This window comes from Dryobates pubescens, chromosome Z (genome assembly GCF_014839835.1).
Source record: "Dryobates pubescens isolate bDryPub1 chromosome Z, bDryPub1.pri, whole genome shotgun sequence".
NCBI classification, from domain to species: domain Eukaryota; kingdom Metazoa; phylum Chordata; class Aves; order Piciformes; family Picidae; genus Dryobates; species Dryobates pubescens.
This window is the reverse complement of record NC_071657.1, coordinates 70,359,728-70,376,880: the sequence shown is the minus strand read 5'-3', so window position 1 is coordinate 70,376,880 and position 17,153 is coordinate 70,359,728. Positions and strand designations below refer to the sequence as shown.

The 17,153-nt window shown below is 40.4% G+C and overlaps 1 protein-coding gene across 1 annotated transcript in view; it reads right to left on the bottom strand.

Moving 5' to 3' along the window:
- The window catches only part of XRCC4 (X-ray repair cross complementing 4), a 131,488-nt gene that overhangs the window by 97,993 nt on the left and 16,342 nt on the right, over positions 1-17,153 (bottom strand). Inside the window, exons 2-3 of the mRNA XM_054178238.1 lie at positions 9,635-9,784; positions 4,258-4,445 (exon numbers count right to left, since the gene is read on the bottom strand). Coding sequence (XP_054034213.1) covers positions 4,258-4,445; positions 9,635-9,773 — 327 coding nt within the window. The 5' untranslated portion in view covers positions 9,774-9,784. The remainder of the gene's footprint in view (positions 1-4,257; positions 4,446-9,634; positions 9,785-17,153) is intronic.

The following is a 17,153-nucleotide window of genomic DNA, read 5'->3' as shown; positions in this document are numbered from 1 at the left end:
AGGACCTACGGGATTGGGCATACCCAAACAGGGCCAGGGACACACACAGTTCACAGCTGTGTTACAAAGTTACATGTTTATCTGGACCATCTGGACTCCAGGAACAGACCAGGTTTGCACATTCACAGGTGCTTAACCCATTGGTTAGGGCATGTCTTGGGGTTTGACCCTTCAGAACAAACACTAACTTCTGATGGAGCACGATATGAAAACTTTTGTTATGTTACAGAACCATAGTTTTATTTGGAGAAGACCTCTAAGATCATCCACTCCAACCATCAACCTAACACCACTGCGGCCATTAAAACCACATCTTGAAGTGTCAAGTCTATCTGTTTTTTGCACACATCCAGGGATTCCACCCTGGGTGGGTATTCCACCACCACCTCCCTGGCAGCCTGTTCCAGTGCCTGACCATTCTTTCAGTAGAGAAATTTTTCTTAATATCCAAACTAAACCTCCCCTGGAACAAATTCAGGCCATCTCCAATTGTCCTATTACCTAATACTAGAGAGAAGAGAAAAGTGGTGGTGAATGGTGCCACATCCAGCTGGAGGTCAGTCAGTAGTGGTGTCACCCACGGATCAGTGCTGGGCCCCATCTTGTTCGATATCTTTACTGACAGTCTGGATGAGGGGGTCGAGTCAATCATCAGTAAATTTGCAGATGACACCAAGTTGGAAGCAGGTGTTGATCAGTTAGTGGGTAGAAGGGCTCTGCAGAGGGACCTTGACAGGCTGGACAGATGGGCAGAATGCAACATGATGGCACTCAAGAAGTCCAAGTGCCAGGTGCTGCACTTTGGCCACAACGCCATGCAGTGCTACAGGCTGGGGTCAGAGTGGCTGGAGAGCAGCCAAACAGAAAGGGACCTGGGGGTAATGTTTGACAGCCAGCTGAACATGAGCCAGCAGTGTGCCCAGGTGGCCAAAAAGGCCAATGCCATCCTGGCCTGCATCAGAAATAGTGTGGCCAGGAGGAGCAGGGAAGTCATTGTGCCTCTGTACTCAGCACTGGTTAGGCCACACCTTGAGTCCTGTGTCCAGTTCTGGGGCCCTCAATTTCAGAAGGACATTGAGACTCTTGAACATGTCCAGACAAGGGCAACTAGGCTGGGGAGAGGCCTTGAACACAAGCCCTATGAGGAGAGGCTGAGGAAGCTGGGATTGTTTAGCCTGGAGAGGAGGAGCCTCAGGGGAGACCTTATTGCTCTCTACAACTACCTGAAGGGGGGTTGTAGCCATGAAGGGGTTGGTCTTTTCTCCCAGGCAACCAGCACCAGAACAAGAGGACATAGTCTCAGGGCACCAGGGGAGGTTTAGGCTCGAGGTGAGGAGAAAGTTCTTCACTCAGAGGGTTGTTAGCCCTTGGAATGTGCTACCCAGGGAGGTGGTGGAGTCATCATCCCTGGAGGTGTTCAAGAGGGGATTGGATGTGGCACTTGAAGCCATGGTTTAGTTAGTCATGAGGTGTTGGATGACATGTTGGACTTGATGATCTTTGATGTCTTTTCCAACCTTATTGATTCTATGATTCACAAAAGGTTTGAAACGTATCATTTTATACGCTTCAAAGCTATCCGTAATTCTGACAAAGACTCTGGCAATTTTATTTATAGGTATTGGTTTAGCATCCGGGGCTGGGGCAGGGAAACAGTGCCTTTTCATATAAGAAATGACACCTTTTACAAAAGCTAAAAACATATATAACAATCAGGACACTTTCTATTTTCTATTTCTTTGGACAGACTATTATTTTCCTAAATTGACATAAAGATGTTTTCATATGAATTAAATTTCTCATAAGCCTTAATTGATGGAAACATATATTAGGTGGGCCCATGTATGAGATATTTTCCCTTGATAAAAATATGACATGTAATTCAACTGTCTGGTATTTAGAATATATTATGCGTGACACAGAGAAATAAAATATGATTTTTAAAATTACTGGGTTTATTTTCTATGTAAGATTTGGTCCCAATCTAGCAATCATGCTGCACACAGCACATCTGCAAACAGTGCTCAGTTCTGCGTTAGAATAGAACAGAAAAGACCAGGTTGGAAGAGACCTTCAAGATCATCGTGTCCAACCTATCATCCAGCACCACCTAATCAACTAACCCATGGCACCAAGCACCCCATCAAGTCTCCTCCTGAACACCTCCAATGATGGTGACTCCCCCACCTCCCTGGGCAGCACATTCCAATGGGCAATCACTCTCTCTGTGTAGAATTTCTTCCTAACCTCCAGCCTAAACCTCCCCTGGCACAGCCTGAGACTGTGTCCTCTTGCTCTGGTGCTGGTTGCCTGGAAGAGACCAATCTCCGCCTGTCCACAACCTCACTGCAGGTAGTTGTAGACAGCAATAAGGTCACCCCTGAGCCTCCTCCTCTCCAGGCTAAGCAACCCCAGCTCCCTCAGCCTCTCCTCATAGGGCTTGTGTTCCAAGCTCCCCAGCAACTCTGTTGCCCTTCTCTGGACACGTTCCAGCAAGGGTAAATACAGAAATATTGATAATGCAGATTGGAAGACTTAACATCACCTACATTTGGCTACCTCAAGAACCAAACTGTTCTGAAATTTCCTATATTGGACAAGGAAAAAGAGCTACAATAAAGTATTCTTAAGCAGCCAATCTCCATTCCACTGAAACTCTGTACTTACTAAAACGAAGCCAAGATTCTGACAATAAGCACATGTGCTGCTACTGATTAGGCAATCTGAAGTGACCTCCCTGTAAAGTGAGATTTTCCTTCTATTATCTAAGAGATACACATACATGAAACAATATACACATACTGTCATTTCAGGTTTGTGACCAATGTAGGCTATTTCTAATGCAGAGAAAAAAAAATCCACCTTCCACCTACTACAGACATTCTAGAGAAGGCAGTTTATTGATTTGGTTAGTTATCAGTTCAGACTGATAGCTTTTAAAAAGTTGATACCTGTCAAAATTAACCAAATTAGTGGAAAAACATGTCCAAATGTTCTGAAGAAATCCTCTAAAACAAAGCAAGTAGGATACTCTCCAGACACAGCTCCCAGACACAACTCCATGACAATTTCCTTCTCAAGGGAAAAGAGTAATATGCCCTACACTAAACCAGTACCATTTTAAAATCAGTTCTTTTCAAACCTAAATCATTTCACTAATGTGTCTAAGTGTTCAGTCAGCCCAACTGCCACCCTAGCACAACTGAAGCTGGGACAGACACTGGGAGAAGATTTAAAGAGGGGAAGAAGGAAGGGAAAAAAAAAAAAAAAGAAAGGACGGATTAGAAAAAAGAGAGTACAAATGAGGACAATTACCTTAAATTAGCTTCTTCCCTAGAAAACTTGGAATGCCAAGCCACAACCAAAAGCATCTACAGACACAGACTACACTGGTATATTTCTTATTTTAAAAGGGTCCTTTCTGTTGCAGCCAAGAAACCAGCATGGAATCACATTTCCAGTTGTAATTTAATACATTTCCAAGCAGGGAATAATTTTAGTATTATATTCCCAAATATTTAAAGTAATAGAAAAGCTAATTTTAAAAGAACATTTTAGCATTTGAAAATAACCCTGGTTAAATTTTAGTATTTTTCCTTATTTCGGCACGTAGAGGGAGAGAGATGAAAGAAGCCTGGAATTTCAGAAGGGACATATACTTCAAATTAGGAATCAAAAACTACACCACTTCAGCTCCAACATGTAGGCATACCTCTCTTAAGCAGAAAAAAAAAAGTAAAATCATAGAATGGTTTGGGTTAGAAGGGATCTGAAAGATCTAGTTCCAACCCCTTTGCCATGGGCAGTGATATCTTCTACTAGATCAGGTTGCTCAGCATCTCATCCAACCTGGCCTTGAACACTTACAGAGAAGAGGCATTCACAGCTTCTCCAGACAACCTGTTTCTTTTCCTCAGCATCCTCACAGTAAGGAATTTCTTCTGACTATCTAACCTAAATCTACCATCTTTCAGTGTGAAACTCTTACCCCTCATCCCAACCCTACGCTAATCCAAATCTTATACAGAGAAGTAACACTCTTAGTCAGTAACATTTAAGAAAGCAATACAGAAATAGTTCCATTGAAACCAGGCTTTAACAAATTTGTTTCTAGTTTGGCCTGTGGCAGAGGTCACAATATTCATTCAATCTGAAAAACGTATCACAGGTCTGTTTGATTTTACACCTAATAAAATACAAAAATATAGCAAGAAAGTCCTCATAGTTTAACAAATTTAAACATTTAAGTGTACTTACAGAGCCATCTTTCAGATTTCTTTCATAGGAGAAGAGACATTCCATGCTTTCTTCATCTCTTGAAATAGCAAAGTTGTATTTGTCAGCTGATTCTTTTCCAGCTATCAATGCTTTCTTCAGTTCTTCGACATATTTTTCTCTATTCATTTCCATGTCAGCAGCCTCCCTACTAATTTCAGCTTCAGACACTATCAGAAAGAAACATGAGAAGTAAATGCTCATATGTGTGTGAACATGCACGTCTATATTTATATACTCACACACTTCAAAGGACCAGCATATATCAGTGTTCCAGACACTAATGGAAACGTAGCAGGAATAATATGGGTTTTGTAAGAATTCAGTTCTGTCCCTTTTTTTCCAGTCTGTAAGTGGTTTATCACTACTAGTGCAGAATTCCACTTGCCTATTCTGAATAATGCTAAGCTGACAATAAAAGCGGAATGTTTTAACTATGACTTATTTTGCCCTCTCAATTCTCTTTGAAAGCATATCATCTAAATACCATAAGACAAAGGGTGCAACTGTTTTTCAAGTTCCTGACTTACAACCCCAAAAGAGATACAAGCAAAGACTCCAAATTAAAGACAGTATGTATACAATGTAATGCAGGATTTAATGTATAGCCTACTAATACAATATTATAGATTTTTTTTACCTAATTAACACAAATGTTTAATTTCTTCTGACCAATCTTCTGATTAAAACTGCTCTGGATTGTTATTTACTTCTTCTTGTTCTTACTAGCATTTCCCCAACATTTGAGAGAGTAAGATATTGAAAAGGGTACTATTTGTGACGTCTTGGAAAAAAACAAAACATGCAAAGAGCAGCACAATACAGCCAAAAAAACCCAACCCAAACACACATATCAAAACACAACCCAAAAATCCAACAAATAAACCCCCAAAACACATCCTTCACAGAACTACAGTTGACTTTAACAGATATCCCACCTAAACACCTATTAATAGCTATTATTTCATCTCTATCCAAATGCCCTTGAAAATGGTTTCATACTGAGACATAAGCCTGCATGTGTATGGAAACGATACTGACAGAAATAGAACAGCATTTCAATCAAACATCAGACTGCTCAAATTTCCTCATTTTTCTTCTATTTTCTTCTTGACACAGTAGTTAGATTCCTCTTGCAAAGCAGGCAGTACGCATCAAATCAATCCATCATATAAAAATACAGCAAAGAGGTAAACGTATAATCATGTACTATGAATAGTTACATCCTCACACACTTCAGGATTTCTCAATTAGTTCTTCAGCTTCAGTGTATTTAGCCTATGTTTGGTCTCAGAGTGGTTGAGGTTGGAAGGGATCTCTAGAGATTGTCTAGTCAAACTCCACTGATCAAAGATAGGGTCAGCTACAAAGCAGCTTGTAACTCTACTACAATAATTTGCTCAGGAACATGTTCTGAATAACTCCAAGGTCTGAGGCTCTCCATCCTCTCCAGGTGATCTGTTCTGGTGCTTGGTCATCCCAATGGTAAAAAAGCTTTTTCTTGTATTTAAATGAAATTCCTTATACTTCAGTTTGTGCCCACTGCCTTCCTCCTATCAGATATTAATTCATACACATTGCTAAAATCTTTTTGAGTCTTCTCTCTTTTAAAGCTGCACAGACCCAGCTCTCTCAGCTTCTAGTGTGACAGATGCTCAAGTCCTCCAGTCATCTTCATGGATCGTCACTGGACTCAATTCCATAACTTCCTCTCCCTCTCACACTGTAAAGCCCAAAACTGAGCACTGCATCACAGGTCTCACCAGGGCTGATTAATTAAGATTTTAACTGGATTCACTATTGACCTCTGTAGTACAGGGTCACTTGTAACTGGGCCTCCAATTAAATATGCCACTAATCACAACCCTCTCAAATCCATTTGAACTGGCTAAACTCAATCCAGTCAACTTCTCATCTATCTAGTCCATCACTTATCAGTTTGTCTACAAGGATGTTCAAGGACACAAAGTAACATCCACGGCCCTTCCCTCATTCAACAAGCTAACAATTTCAGATAAGGTTATTGGGTGAGTCAGGCACAATTTCCCCTTTTTAAATACATACTGTCTACCCTCAAACTGGAATGGGTTCCAGGATTACTTTTTCAACACCTTCTGGGTGACTGGCCTCCAATTACCCAGATCCATCCCTTTACCCTTTCCAAAGACAGAGGACACGTTTCCTCCAGTCCTTAAAAACATCCTCTGATCACTATAACCTTCAAAAAATAATCAAAAGTGGCCTCACAGTGACATGGGTCAGATCCTTCAAGTTCTCATTGTCTCATCCAGTCAGGTCCTGTGGAGTTCTGTACAAGTAGTTTCTGAAGACGTTCTTGAACCTGATTCTTCTTCAAAGGTAAGTCTCCCTTGCTCCTGTCTTTCCCCCTGATCTGAGGGGATTGGGATTTGTAAAGGCTAATCTCAAACTGCAAAGAATAGGGTAAAGCAGGCACTGAGCAGTACTTCATCCTTTTACGTGTCCTTTGTCACCACTGCCTGATTCTGCATCAGGCCCACATTTTTTCTCCTTCCTTGTGTTGCTGACTAACTTGCACAAGTTCAATTGCCCTTCACAGCACTTGCCAGATACCATTCCAAGTGAGCTCTGGCTTTCCCAGCCTCATCCATACATGACTGGTCATTGTTTCATGATGAAGACTTTAACTGCCAGCTCCACCTTGGTTTTTTAAACCCAAAAGCAACACTTTCAATATTCATATAGAGAATGATACAGTGGAACTGCTGTCAGGAAAAAAGCTAAGCCTACAGTAAGTGAACAACTGGGGCTACAGTGTTAGTCAATACTCATCTTGAAGAGAACAATCCACTACAAACATGAACTGAGTGGGAAAGAAAGGCAAGAAATTTGTCATCAAAACATTCTGATTTTGAGCTACAGCCACCAGTGATTTCCTCATGAGCTAACTTACTTCTTATACAGGAGAACAGATGGAGTTGAGAGAGAAAAGACCACTGCTACATCAGCAGTCCCTTAAGTTCCCCAAAACAGTACAGAGAGAAATGTAGAAACCCTTGCAGTGGTAGACAAAGAGGAGCAGAAAAAAAAACATTGGATATACTTGCAAAAAGAAGTGTTTGTAAACAACAGTGATTTCAACACAGAGGGTGGAAAAAAAAGGTAGAAATACTTTTTTTCACTAAAAGTTATCTAAAAAACCCAAAGATTCTAATATACTGTAATAGAGAACTCTGGGGTTTTTTTCTCCTGTGGTACCTGTACATGCCACACATTCCCTTATCTTATAAAACTAGCAGAACTCTTAAATCATCATAGAAATATATAAATCAATATATCTGTAGTTCTTTAGCCCTATACCAAGTTAATACATCACATCACATTGCATATTTGTGTTCTTCTTTTCCCCTCCAAGATTTACTTTTTTTCCCCCCCTTCTTTAAATAAGACTCCTAGCACTTTTCATCATCACATTAAACACACAAAAACCATAAAAGACAACTCCATCAGCAACTCTCATTTGCTTCCTGGTAGGTCTTGCCAAGCAAAATAATCCACAGCATGAGAAACCCAAAAGGGATTTCCCACAGCAAGAATTTTCTGACCACTGCTTTCCCTCCTTCCAGGTTTTGAATTTAGAATCTGAGCTCAAATGTGATGTAATAACTAAGTAAAAGTGATCAAAACCAATGCTGAGTGTATAAAAACATGCATCTGTGCAGTCAGAAAGCATCATGCACATGAACTTCAACTAATGAAGTGATTTGAATGTCTACAAATTAAAATTCCTTACAAACTGATCAGGCTCTTGCAGAAAAAACAGAAATGCTGCCTTTTGGATGAGTACCCAGTGCTTATGCTGAACTGTTGTGAGTTTCTTTCTTTCCTTGTAATAGGATGAGGTCATCCTTGCTTTCACTGGTCCTCTGTTTTGGGAAACGATCACCCAGCAATTCTGCCAGATGCAGGAATTTAACAAAATAAGAATTGTGTTTGTATGTTCTTTCTATAGTCTTGCAGTTATATTAACATAGCTCTAATTTAGAAAAATAACAAATTTAAAGGTTCAGCTTCTTGTGAATTTTAAAGTGAGGATTTAAAACTTACATAAGAACAACCAGAAAAGCTTTTCAACAGGACTAGTATGATCAGTTAGGTAAGGGTTTATCAACACTGACATCCTTTTTTGTTATTTTGAAAATATCTAGTTTCACTATTCTGCCATCAAAGCAAAAAAGAAAAACCTTCCATACTACAACTTTTCATACTACAAAGAAATGGCTGAAGCAATATATGTATATGTCTAGTGCAGCGATTCCTATTCAATGGTGTTTGAAATTTGGAAAGGAATATAGAACAGATTTTATACATATGCAGACATATTTAAAGTTAGTCCCATTTCATAGACCTGAAATGGGGGGAAAAAAAAAAAGGTAAAACCATATTATTAGATTCCTTTATACATGGGAATTATATACACATACACCTATATAGTTTGTGTATACACATATACATAACACTCCCACTGCCTCAGGCCAATTTGAAATCTTGTCTTAGGAAATGTGGAGAAAGAAGGTCCACTGAGCAAGGAGAACTAGATGTCTTCATAATTCAGAAAAAGACAGGAAAGTGTTTTTGCCTACAATATGCAGTAAGGCCACACCTCGAGTCCTGTGTCCAGTTCTGGGCCCCTCAGTTTAGGAAGGATGCTGACTTGCTGGAGTGTGTCCAGAGAAGGGCAATCAAGTTGGTGAGGGGTTTGGAACACAAGCCCTAGGAGGAAAGACTGAGGGAGCTGGGGTTGCTTAGCCTGGAGAGAAGGAGACTCAGGGGTGACCTTATCACTCTCTACAACTACCTGAAGGGAGGTTGTAGACAGACGGATGATGGTCTCTTCTCCCAGGCAACCAGCATCAGAACAAGAGGACACAGTCTCAGGCTGTGCCAAGGGGAGGTTTAGGTTGGATGTCAGGAAGAAGTTCTATACAGAGAGAGTGATTGCCCATTGGAATGGGCTGCCTGGGGAGGTGGTGGAGTCACCATCATTGGAGGTGCTCAGGAGAAGACTTGATGGGGTGCTTGGTGCCATGGTTTAGTTGTTTAGGTGGGTTGGATTGGTTGATGGGTTGGATGTGATGATCTTGACGGTCTCTTCCAACCTGGTCTATTCTATTCTATTCTATCCTATTTTATTCTGTTCTATTCTATGTCTGAACACAACCCACGAGATAATGAACTTCACCTCCTCCATCACTGGGGTGGGTAACACTCCGAGAAAGTTTTTTTGATGTAAGTTGTGGGTCACAGTTTAGAAAGTGTTTAAGAATAACAACAAAGAGCAGTTACAAACTAAAACATGTCATTTTCTTTTCATTATTACCTGTCCCAGTCCATGCACATTGACCATCACTAAGTACTATGCCAAAGCCAGCGCCTATATCTTTTTCCCAAGATACTTGTAGAAAATATGTTGCTTCTGGATCAGAAACTGGATGAATTCTGTTCAAAGTCTTCTCCATTTTCCAGACACCTATTTAGGAAGTAAAACAATCTTGTCAGAACCAAATCGCTTTGAAAACAACTTCCCACCCCCACAAAAATTAACCCCAGACAACAAAAACTGAAAAAAGATATAAGCATGCTTTGACTGCTTCCACAATTCAGTTTTTCATACAACTGAGGATTTTCACACTGAAAACTGGATTACATTAACTGAGTGACAGCAACAAATACATTAGAATGCTCCCAGATTAAGAAGCTAAGAATCAGGAAGCTGAGGAACAAAAAATTACAACATACAGTTTCCCATGGCTATTTTTTTAACTTACTGTCCACTATCACCCAAGATACAGCATATGAAATACAATTCAAAAAAATCAATACTCATCTGGAAAACTGCCATGTGAAATCATGCTTCTAAGCCTCACTGTAAAGCAGAGGTTGTAGAGGATACCAGCAAATCAGCAAATTTGCAAATGACACCAAGTTAGGAGCAGATGTTGGTCAGTTAGAGGGTGGAAAGGCTCTGCAGAGGGACCTCCACCGACTGGACAGAAGGGCAGAGTCTAATGGCATGGCATTTAACAAGTCCAAGTGCTGGCTGCCGCACTTTGGCCACGGCAACCCCATGCAGAGCTACTGGCAGGGGTCAGAGTGGCTGGAGAGCTGCCAAACAGAGAGGGACCTGGGGGTGCTGATTGACAGCCACCTAAACATAAGCAGTGTGCCCAGGTAGCCAGGAAGGCCAATGGCATCCTGGCCTATATCAAGAATAGTGTGGCCAGCAGGAGCAAGGAGGTCATTCTGTCCCTGTACACTGCATTGGTTAGGCCACACCTCAAGTACTGTGTCCAGTTCTGGGCCCCTCAGTCTCAGAAGGACATCGAGACACTTGAACATGTCCAGAGAAAGGCAACAAGGCTGGTGAGAGGCCTTGAGCACAAGCCCTGTGAGGAGAGGCTGAGGGAGCTGGGATTGTTTAGCCTGGAGAAGAGAAGGCTCAGGGGAGACCTCATTGCCCTCTACAACTACCTGAAAGGTGCTTGTAGCCATGAGGGGGTTGGTCTTTTCTCCCAGGCTACCAGTACCAGAACAAGGGGACAGAGTCTCAAGCTGTGCCAGGGGAGGTTTAGACTCAAGGTGAGGAGAAAGTTCTTCACCAAGCGAGTCGTTCGTCATTGGAATGGACTGCCCAGGGAGGTGGTGGAGTCACCGTCCCTGGAGGTGTTTAGGAGGAGATTGGACGTGGTATATGGTGCCATGGTCTAGTCATGAGGTCTGCGGAGGCAGGTTGGACTTGATGATCCTTGAGGTCTCTTCCAACCTTAGTGATACCGTGAAACAAATTATTTGTAAAAAAATGGATGCTACACACAACAGAATTGATGATGCTATAGTAAATTTTTTGCTCAGTATCAACACACCTGGCAATCTATACTTGACATAAGATCTTCTAAAGAATCTCAGATATTTATACATAGTTAATCTGACAATAATGAGTCCTCAAAGTACTCAGGAACTTAAAACTGGATTTGGCCACTTGATCCACAGCAGAACAAAGTAACAGCTAATTCTGAAGGTAACACTGATAGACAATATTTTTATTGAGAATGCTTCATGTTGTCAAACACCTGAAAAGTTTTTTTCTCTTAAGTTTATTTTCTTTATAGAAAAATGAAGTGAAAGCAAAATAGTTACATGTTACTCAAACACTAAAAATAGTATGCATTGGTGAGAGCAGGAAAAACTCAACTCAGACATTTCAACTCCATGCACTGAGTACAATCATAGTTGGACAAGCTCTTTCTGTCTAAGCTGTTGCAATAAGTAGTCTTCCTCAGGCTCAGTTCAGGCCCTGAGGAGACTGTTCTTCAAGCAGTAGAAGAGGGAAGCACTTTTTTGCTCATGGACATTGAAAGAAATATTTAGATACAGATTAGGTTACCACTTGCCTCCCAAAAAGACGTCATTTTCAGGTTATGAGGAACAGTTTTAACTGCACTTGACTGCACCGTGTCTGACCTTTGCTCAGCTCTGCACACTACATTTGAAAATGTATTTCCCTTGTCCAGAGCCAAAGTTCACAGTATCTAAAAGCTGTAAAATATAGGTGTGTAAGATTAATTTTTAAAGTACAAAGCTGCACTAACAGCTAGAGTTCAGCTTCATTGTTAGGAGGAGTGCATTAATTTCAGATATCAGCAAGTATGATACAAGAAATCAGCTACTTCTGGTGGCTAATTAAACCATAATGCAGATCACCATACACTAACGAACAGCATTTCTTAAACAGCAGAGTATCACAAAGTGCCTGCAACATACAAACTACAGCCTGAACTTTAGCTGAAAGACGTCATAAGGCAGTTCCAGTATTTCTGACTACACATTATATTTTCCTCACAAGATATTCAAACCACTAGCTTTATTTTTCCAGCTTAAAGCTTAAGCACACATAAGCACCATAACATTTCCCTATTTAGAATATTTTTCCAGAGAGTGCAGTATTCAAAAAGATATGGCAGAAGTAAGAGGTGATAAATCATGGACGTATAGCTAAGGATCACAAATTCTCACCAACAGTAATAAAAATGACTTTACTAATTTCATCTGTAAATCACCACTGCTTATACGATTACAGATGTCATACTTTGTATTTCTGTTCACAGAAAATACACCAGAAACTAAAAATAGTTGCTCAAAAGCAATTGAAAATTTAGTCTGAGTCAAAATGTCTTCAATTTCTATCACCAAGTAACTGGCCTTTTTTGAAAGTCTATAGTATGTCTGTGCACTTAAAAACAAGAACAGAAAATGAAATATTTGGGACATAGAAAATAGGAACAAGGCCTTTCCAATCAGTGATTATAGAACCAAAGGTATTTTGAAGATTTGTAGTGCACTCACTGCCAGGACATGGATCAATAAAGAGCATAGGACAGGAAGAATAAGTAGTTTGTGTAGTATGTTTAAGCACATAGGCATGTATTCTCCATTGCCTGCTAAATTATCCTTTGCTTTTTTCATGTTCTGGAAAAATCCAGACTCTTTTACAAATTATATTAATAAAACATATTCTCTGAAAGATGATGTTTTCAAAAAGACTTTAATTACTCTGTTGGTTTTTTTTTACTTAAAGATTGTAAAGCAGCTGCATGCAACCCAGACAGCCAGCAGACAAGGTCCTGATGAATATATGCAACTCAATAGGGAGTTTTTGTTTGCTGCATTTGATTCGCGAAGTGGAGCAGTCTTCAGTGAAAACCACCTGCACCTGAGCCCTTCCTATTAAGAACTGCAGAGTGTTTACAACAGAAAGCAAACTCTGTTTATAACAGACAGTTGGATTTTTCCATTTATATGACTACAAAGAGAATGAACTGTGTCAGCTCTCAGTCAGTGTAAGTGACAGCAACAGTCACAACGGAAATGTATTTATTTATTTATTTAAAGATGCACTAGCAAGGTCTCTGAATTCTCCTGGTATCATAGTACTGTTCCCATGCATCTATCTTCACATATTTGTAAGTAAGAGAACAACTGAAAATGAAGATCAGTTTAGACATCACTCTCAAGAGGTTAGTGGCCAACGTAAGGGATGAGGCTGTGTGCAAGCAAGGAAAACTTCCATACCTGTGGTAAAACAGGACTTCAGTAAAATCAAACACAGTGAGAAGACAGCACAGAAGAATGTTCTGTATTTCACAATAAAATGCAAAACACAGTCGTCAAGCTTTTCTGTATTTTACTGTTCATCTTTGAACAATTTTACAATGAAAATGAAAATACCATTTCCCCAAGCTTTTATCTCTCCATTGCACTGGATGACCTTTTGGGTAGAGTATGAGCTATTACTACATGTTCAGAGACTGCCTCACAATAGAGACATCTAGCTTGAGATCTCCAAGCACTCAACTGTTCCAGCCCATCAGCAAAAGCTTAAGGATTCTTAGCTGTATATAATGGCTATTATTTAAGAGGAACAAACCTTATTCACAAAAATTAGTTTGACTTATACAACAAATTAAAACATCCAACACTGCAATAAAAAACCCACACCAACATATACTGCACCTTATTGGGGTTTTTAAGTGTTTGTTTTTTTTAAACACAAAGGAACAAAAACTCCAAATGCCCAAAAAAATACACCCAACCCCTCTTCCACAAATCTCCCAGGAACACAACTCTTCCACAGAGTTTAGTGTAATGTTGAGTTAATGAGTAAACCACACACAGCTAAAGCATGTATACAGCAAGGAAAATAGCAAAGGAATTACTGAAGTATTTTGCAACTAGCAATTACCACTAAGGAAAGAAAAAATACAAAAACTAAACCATATCCCTTATTAATTTACTATGAGGTAGTGTATGCATCTCATCCACTCTAAAACCCAACATATGTACACCAGTATATATCCAAAATAAGAATTTCAGGGGAAGGAAGTTGGACATCCTGCTTGAACACCTGAAGTTAGCCATATGCTCACAGGTCTCACAACTTTGTTCAACATCTTTACAAGATAGATCACTTTATGCTTCAAGAACTGAACTAAGCAGCCTCCTTATTAATAACCTATCTCAATTCACCTGCCTGCTTACTATATTCTCTCATCAACCTGTCAGTTTTCAACATGCCAGGCATATGTGACTCTTCACAGATCAAGTAAAAGGAGAGTTTCTGCCCCAGGGCTTTTGTTGATGGAGCAAATGCTGCACACAGCCAAAACCTAAAGGGCACTTGAAAAGCAATTTGTTAAGGCAGATTATCCACCTCTCCTTGTTCAAATTCACACCCAAAAAAACTCTCCCACTTTATAAACCTTTCCATTTGGCTAGCAATTAGCAGACTCTCCAGGAGTACATAAGACTAATAACACAGCTCCAAGAAATCTGACTGAATCTACACTTCTTTAAGCACTTCCCCAGGAGAAGATAAAATGTCCTGCATCTGGGTTGGGCTAATCTCTGGCAAAAAATACAAGCAGGGTGCAAATCAGTTGAGGGTAGCTCTGAAGAAGGAGACTTGGTGTAGGAAAGCAGAAAGCAAGGGAGTTCGTGCATGCTTTCCGACAACTTGGGTCCACTGATTGATGAGAAGCTCAACATGAGCTGGAGGTGAGCTCATGAAGCCCACAAGGCAAACCATATCCCAGGCTGCATCAAAAGCAATGTGGCCAGCAGGTCAAGAGAGGTGGTTCTGCTCCCTTTCCTCTGCTCTTGTGAGACCCCACCTCAAATACTGTGTCTAGTTCTGGTGTCCCCATCATAAGAAGGACACAGAGCTGTTGGAGCAAGTCCAGAGGAAGACCACAAAGATAATCCAAGGGCTGGAACACCTCTGCTATGAGGATAGGTTGAAGGAGATGGGGTTGCTAGCCTAGAGAAGTCTCTGGGTGACAGGGACTTTTCATAAACTCAGGGAGAGTAGGTTTAGACTGGATCTCAGGAAGAAGTTCCTCAGGATGAGGGTGGTGAGACTGGAATAGACTGTCCAGGGAGGTTATAGATGCCTCCTCCGTGGGGATGTCAAAGGACAGGTTGGATAAGGCGTTGAACAGCCAAGTCTAGTTGAGAGGTGTCCCCTGCCCTTGATGGGAAGGTCCCTTCCACCTAAACCATTCCATGATTCTATAATATACACAAATTAGAGAGTTACTATGGTATAAAGGCTACAAGAAGTTAGGTTTCCCATTGTTGCTGTTCATATCAATCTCTCCTAAAACTCAAATACAGATTCTGAAAGTGGGGAAGGAAATAAAAAACCAAAAACATTTCAATCTGGTATCTAAATAACACTTTGAAAGGTCAATTATTCAACAGGATAATTCATGGTAATAACCAAAATATGTACATACATATGCAGATTTCCAGCCAGCAGTACTGCATGTGCTTGGCCAAGAATCTACCTTTACACATTCAAAAAGTAGTCCCACTAGAACCATGAGTAAATTTATAAACAACTGCCAAACCATTTCTTTGTTGTGGCTATTGAGTCAAACAATCCATTAACACTACACCTACAACTGAAGCATAGTCACAGCTGGTTTAAATACTCTGAGCCAGATACTTAGCCAGAACAAAATAACTGTGGATGTACTGACCAAAGGCTTTGAAAAAAGACATGTCAGCATGGGGCCTGCATTTCCACAGCACCAGTCACATGAGCAGACAACTCCACCAAGACATAATTTCATTGTGAAAGAGCGAAAAATATAAAGGACGAAGGTGAGCCAAAACTTTCATACCTTTGGGTGGAAACATAGGACACAGGTAAGAATTGCATCAATGCTCAAAATGGTTAAATGAGCCACCTGAATTTTACCACTCTCTCTAATTAACAGTCCAGTAACTGCTGAAACTTACAAAAAACCAGTATCAGTTCACAAAAACAGACTATTTTTACAGCTATTCAACAAACTAAATTAGTGAAATCAGACCCTGAAAAGCACCTCTGCGACTATTAGACCAGAGGAGTACTTTCAAGTGCAGCTCAATATTCAGCAACACTGTCTCTGCAGGCTCTTTCCATTCACTGCCTTAATAAAATAAGAGAGGTCAGTACTTTCTTCCTCTCTTAATTATGATAAAGAAAAGCTGCAGAGAAACTGATTGATTAGGGCTGTAAGAAAGCCAGTGTTTTACTCCTTAAGGGCACAAGAGGTCACACCACATACCAGCACCTCACCGTGTTAGAGCCAAGGATATGAGACGAGCTGGCAGGTGGGAATAGTTGAGTCCCACCCCAAATTTGTAAATCAGAGGGTTTATTGAGGCCTTCCAACAGTTGAGGATTGAGCTGTTTATCTTTAGCACTTTGTCCCTTTGGTCTTTGGCTTCTATGATCTATATTAGGCAATGTTTCTTTCTAAGGAGAAATCAGCTGTTGGCTGGTGTGCAATTGACCAGAGTCTACTCTGAACAAACAGCTTACACAGTTGCTTCTGAATAAACAAGACACTTTTAAAATTGGTTTACAAAGAATTTTATATGTTGTTTTGGATACCACTAAGCACAGACCAAAAGCCAAATCTTTCAGGCTGCTCCAACACAGCATCATTGATAATATCTGAATTTCGGCACTTGATTTTTCTCCATGCAGACCAATGGCTTTTTTTCAAATTGCATGGGCTGCAGGTGTTCCAAACTTCGGTAGCTATGGGTGGATGGCTACTTAGAGATCAGAAAGAGCTACTCTGTCTTTCTAATGGAGCAATTAACTTAAGTGCTTTCTTGTTGAGCAAAATAGGGGCCTATCTACAGAGAGTTCAGAATAGCAGACCAGCACGTACAGCACACTGCTGTTAAGTCTGTAATTTGATCCCTTCTGTCATTGGCTGGACCACAATATACACTACAAATTGGGATCTAATAATCAGAAGAAACTGAACAGATAACCTATAATC